Source organism: Sinocyclocheilus anshuiensis, unplaced genomic scaffold, assembly GCF_001515605.1.
Source record: "Sinocyclocheilus anshuiensis isolate Anshui unplaced genomic scaffold, SAMN03320099.WGS_v1.1 scaffold1239, whole genome shotgun sequence".
In the NCBI taxonomy this organism is placed as follows: domain Eukaryota; kingdom Metazoa; phylum Chordata; class Actinopteri; order Cypriniformes; family Cyprinidae; genus Sinocyclocheilus; species Sinocyclocheilus anshuiensis.
This window is the reverse complement of record NW_015540949.1, coordinates 469,939-471,473: the sequence shown is the minus strand read 5'-3', so window position 1 is coordinate 471,473 and position 1,535 is coordinate 469,939. Positions and strand designations below refer to the sequence as shown.

The 1,535-nt window shown below is 35.6% G+C and overlaps 1 protein-coding gene across 1 annotated transcript in view; it reads right to left on the bottom strand.

The window, feature by feature from the left end:
• LOC107689898 (brevican core protein-like) overlaps positions 1-1,535 on the bottom strand; it is a 16,577-nt gene continuing 15,042 nt past the window's right edge. The window contains exons 11-12 of the mRNA XM_016488077.1: positions 1,277-1,435; positions 1-38 (exon numbers count right to left, since the gene is read on the bottom strand). Of these exons, the coding sequence (XP_016343563.1) occupies positions 1-38; positions 1,277-1,435 (197 nt within the window). The remainder of the gene's footprint in view (positions 39-1,276; positions 1,436-1,535) is intronic.

The window sequence follows — 1,535 nt, the reverse complement described above, 5'->3', positions numbered from 1 at the left end:
CTAAGAGTTCTTGATCTCAAGTTGAGTCTGGTTGGCATCTCTAAATGAGGAAAAACACAGGACACTGAATGTTTAAGAATGGATAACTACTGCTGACGAGGACATAATTAGTCACTACAGGGCAACAATGTAAAACAAAATGATTCAGACCAGCTGATGTTAGAGTGCATTTGTTCATAGGTTTATCTCATAATTTATATAAAAAAAAAAAAACAGGTGTCTGGTCCAAACGGTTACAAGCTTTGTTTGGAAGTTGCATTTTATCAAGTGTGCTTTTACGGTATCTTAGAATTACAAAATGTAATTCAGTGTCAACAAGGTCTACAGAGAGAAAAACGTCAAATAAAAGAGCTGAGTGAAGAAAACAAACATTAATAACCTTTTAGTCTAATTTAAGTAACCTGTTATAAATGTTTGGTGTACCATTGGAAGTACCATTTTAAAAAAGTTAAGTGAGACCATTTTTTTATATAACATTTCTGTTATATAAAGAACTTTGTAGAGCTGATCGATGGACATTTTTAAGGAGGATAAACGAAGGTATGACATGATAAACAGGAGAGTGAAAGAATGCCGTGTGCTTGTTTTAAAAGATCCATTTTATGTCCACATATTCAGGTGTTGTACCATAATGGGAGTTTTTTCCTGAATAAATCAGTGTTTTTTTATCCACCTTATTTTTCCCGTAAGAGCGGGCGCGGCCATGTCTGGCTTCCGGTGTCATTCGCTTCCTGCTATTTTTAACTGTACAAAATAACTCGTTTTGCTGCTTGATATGGCAAACTGATGTGTCTTACCTTATTATTTTAATGTATTATCTTAATTATGAACACAATGGTTTGTAGTGCAAACAGTTTTACTGTTTACTGCACTTTGTTATTCTTCTCGTTGTTTCCCTACTGCGGCTAAGTCTCACACATTCACAGAAAATGGCTTACTTCCAGGTTGAAAAATAAGGTGGATAAATCGGTTGAGTAAATAATTCAACGACTCGTATAAAGAATAAAGACTTCACTTGGTTTGTTCCTGAGTGAATCAAAAGAATTGGTTGAACAAATGATAATTCACTCATCAAGTCACTCACTTTTCCGCCACCTACTGAGTTTCTGAAAAATAAAAGCCACTTGCAAAGACTGACAGCCTGTCTTATGACACCTTCTTAAACACATTCCATCAGGTTCAAATCAGGTTCCATCAAAATTTTTAACATACGATAAGAAGTCAAAATTAGATCAACAGAAAAGGGCCAACTCTACAAGCAGTTGTTCAGACGTACCATTGATAAACGCCTGTTCCTCAGGTGACATAACAGAGACCAGGTGACCTCCGCACATGCGACAGTGCTGCTCTGCCACCTCCCATTTCTGCCGTTTCGTAAAATGTTTGTAACAAAACCCTTGGAACTTTTCCCAGCCTGGTTCACAGTGCTCTAGATCTTTGTGGGGAGAGATTGGACAAATTATAGTTAAGTTGCTCAAATTATATATATAATTTGCATAATATTAACATGTTAATATTACATATATATATATATA